Source organism: Gadus macrocephalus, chromosome 3 (assembly GCF_031168955.1).
Source record: "Gadus macrocephalus chromosome 3, ASM3116895v1".
In the NCBI taxonomy this organism is placed as follows: Eukaryota; Metazoa; Chordata; class Actinopteri; order Gadiformes; family Gadidae; genus Gadus; species Gadus macrocephalus.
This window is the reverse complement of record NC_082384.1, coordinates 21879534-21883237: the sequence shown is the minus strand read 5'-3', so window position 1 is coordinate 21883237 and position 3704 is coordinate 21879534. Positions and strand designations below refer to the sequence as shown.

Here is a 3704-nt window from a genome sequence, read left to right as displayed (position 1 = left end):
AATGAATTAACCAAAAATGATTGACCCTGATTGAAACCATTAAACCATTCAATCAGGCTGCATTAGGTTACCGCATCTGACACTTGCGTCATTTAGCTTCGGTCCAGTCAGTGACATCACCAGCAGATGGACCCAGCAGCAGCACTCTGTGCGTAGGGCTCAGAAAGGACACGACGTCCTGGATTCAGGCTAGGAATCCTGCTCCAAATCCATCAGACCGCAACCTCTTGATACGATTCATCGAAGCTTCACGAAATACTATGGGCTTAATAACCAACTGGGACATCAGGAGAAGGACAGAAGTGTGCTGGGGGGGTTTTGATTTCAAGAGTATTTTAAGAGAAGTTTCTGACTAATAAACCTGGTGCAGATTAAATTGTTTTATTTGCCATCATGCAATTTGACCCGGACATTATTCTTGGTATTTTTTCGTGAACCTAAAACAAACACTATTTCATTCCTAGAACTTGTAAAAATAACAAATAAATAAGACACTTCCAATTAATAGTTTATTAAATACATCCAACAAAGAGAAAAACAAAAAAAGATTGTGTTAGTGTCAACTACATTAAGAAATACTCATCATAAGCCCTACAATTAAATGCTGATTTATACATTCATGATAGTTATGAACTAGATCACACTCATTAAACCAAATATACATAAACATTTCTGGCAAACCTTAGAGAAAACAGGTCTGGATGACCTAGTATTTTGTATAATTAGTCCGTTGCTGTCATATATATATATACATACAGTACGTTAATATAAATAACTGTCGTTGAGTATCCTTAATCTTAACATTAATTTAATTCTTCAGACCATCAAATGGTTCATTAAAATGCATTCTGACAACACTGCCATTACCGTTCAGAATTCAAACGTAGAACACACTGCAAACATAAAAAGCCAGTATAAATGTAACACAGCAGGAGATCTTCGCTCTCTCTTGACTATGTGTTAAAAAAAAAAAGGTGATTCAAAAAGGACGTTGCTTCTTTTTGCACTCATTAACAAAATAAACCCGGGGGGGGGGGGGTGAGAAACTAAGCAGAAGAAGACTCTCACTGAAGCTTCACTCATTCTCAGTGTTCACACTTTCTCTCGCTCACACCTCCAGCTCCCACTTGATACGTTTCCACTGAGCAGACACACAAGTACACATCGAGTGTACACACACACACACACACACACACACACACACACACACACACACACACACACACACACACACACACACACACACACACACACAGGCACACACACACACACACAGGCACACACACACAGGCACATACACACGCACCCAGAAGCACGTTCTGACGCACACGGCTGCGCATGCACACACTGCACACGCTAACCTGTCACATGTCAACACCCGCCCACCACAAGGCCTCGTCTCTCCGTGACGAGATCCCGTTCTCTCCTCCACACCTTCACTCCTTTCCTCCCAGCTCCCCCTCCAGGGGCTCCTCCATGCTCTCCCCGCAGGCCCTCCCCCCTCCTTCAGGGTTCCGATGACGGGTAGCCATGGCGACACCATCTCGGGCCTGGTCCTCTTGACCTTGTTGAGGTGGCTGAGGGCCGCGTAGAAGCCGGCGCCGATGGTGCCGCGCTCCTCCGGGCCCGACTGCTCTCTCTGCTGCTGCTCGGTGTAGTACATCTCCAGGCCAGTGGGGGCGCAGTGCTTCCCCTGGGACGGCACGACAACAACGAGTATATTTAGCACAGTGCTTGCGCTATAGACAAAGGTCGGGTTTTTGAAGGCTGCACATCGAGGTCCTTTTCACAGGGGCGTCAGAGCAGGACAAACATTTAAACATTCACCGCATATTGTGACTCATTGCTGAATAAAAAAAGTGTATGCAGCAGCAACTCATGATTCTTTTGATAACCTATGAAGAAGAGAGGAGTCGAACACTAGTTAGCTAATTTAATCTGTAAAAAATTCCCAGAATTGCCGTAATCTGAGCAAAATATTAATGATACAAACAAAAATTGCATAATATACAGATCACATTATGTGTTAAACTTCAACAAAAGCGTTCATAATAATTTAATTCCCATCCCACGATGAATGCCGCCATGTTTGATGTTGTTACTAATGTAATGTCGGCAAATCGGAGCTCTGAAATTACATTTCCAAACAGTCATTTTGAGTTGGAAGATTTGTTTAATTAATTAGTTCAAGTCAATGCTTGTTTTCTCAAGAGTTATCTGCATATATTAAGTTTGATAAGATAGTCAGTAGTCCGTTTGCTCATGTGATTGACAAAACAGAACAGGCAGACTTCCAGTCCAAATACCAGCAGGAAGTTGTTTTTGAAGTCATTTGTCCCTCATTGAGTCTACCTTTGCCAAACTGCCGTAGACACAAGGAAAAACGATCAACAAATAAGACAAATTAAAACGTGCGATGAATTCACTTCAGAGTAAATTAGGTTCATAGGAAATCTCCAGCCGGATCTGCAGTAGCATCTGTGTTAGCGATCATAAAACAGATCCCAAGGCATAGTTCTGTGTGGAGGCGGAGTTGCAGCGGTCTCAAAGCGCACCGCAAAGCACAATCCAAGCAATTGTTTTAGATCTTGTCTTTGTATGCCAGACGTATAACCTTGCTTTTGCTCAGCATGGATAAGAGCAAATTCACTTACTGCAGGGGAAGGAACAGGGAATCAATTAAAACCAAGGAAAGCACATCTATTCTGACCGTGTTAATCGCTTAAAGGGCGACCAGGGGACCTGACATTCTCCCAAGATGGAGCAGCCAGAATGGGTGCCTAGGCCAGACCAGGGCCTGTGGGGCACATCCTCCATGCCGGGAATGGTGGGTTTTTTCATAGTGTCCCCAACAGTGCAGCGGTAGGAAAAATAATATGCTGAGAAAAACTGTAACCAACGGAAACTTCAAAGGCTTTCGCCGGAAGGTTCCGCCCCCCCCCCCCCCCCCCCCCCCCCATCCCACTCCAACCCCCCCCTCACCATCCCTTCCCTTCCCATGCTTCCTCCCCCTTATCACCCCTCACTGTTTAAGCCTTTAATCACAGTTTAGTCACGCTCAGCTCTAATTAAAGGCCCCTCAGATTCACAAGCGGGTGTCCCGATTTCTGCCTGCCCAGAAAAGCTGTTTTTTTTTTTCTCTCTCTCGCTTTCCTTCTTTCTTTCCGTCTCCTATGCCCTCTCCTCCCTCTCTCTCTCTCTCTCCCCCACTGTTTCACAGCTATGGTTCTCTGGACGTGATGGAGGCTGCTGCACCACCGCGTGCTGTTGCGGTGCTAACCCCAGTATAGACGGAGCCTGCAAGGTGTCGGCACAGAGATAATGGCGTATGTGTTTCTCTCTGAAGACTCTGCTGTGAAGAGGTGCCGAAAGGAAGAGAGAGCGAGGCGGGGTGTTGCCGCTTAAAATAGGCACTTTGAGTAGCGAGCGTCTTTACACCTGGGACGACTATCAGCCAGAGTGCGTGTGGGCCAAGGGCAGTGTACTCGAGGTATGAAGCGCTGGGGGAGTGCTTGGTACGGAGCAGACGATGTGTTCTGCTACTAGGGTTTTGAAAGCCAGTGGATAGAGAGTACATGTGCACCCCTCCTATTGTTCATTCTGCAATGTTGTTGTGGAAGTCTTGTTCTTAAGCACCTGCTGTTATAGGTGTGTGTATGTGTGTGTGTGTGTGTGTGTGTGTGTGTGTGTGTGTGTGTGTGTGT

At 45.7% G+C, this 3704-nt stretch overlaps 1 protein-coding gene across 1 annotated transcript in view; it reads right to left on the bottom strand.

Annotated features, from left to right (window-relative positions):
* Positions 1–497: 497 nt before the first annotated feature.
* LOC132453566 (neuronal vesicle trafficking-associated protein 1-like) overlaps positions 498–3704 on the bottom strand; it is a 7324-nt gene continuing 4117 nt past the window's right edge. The window contains exon 5 of the mRNA XM_060046513.1: positions 498–1693. Within this exon, the coding sequence (XP_059902496.1) occupies positions 1109–1693 (585 nt within the window). The 3' untranslated portion in view covers positions 498–1108. The remainder of the gene's footprint in view (positions 1694–3704) is intronic.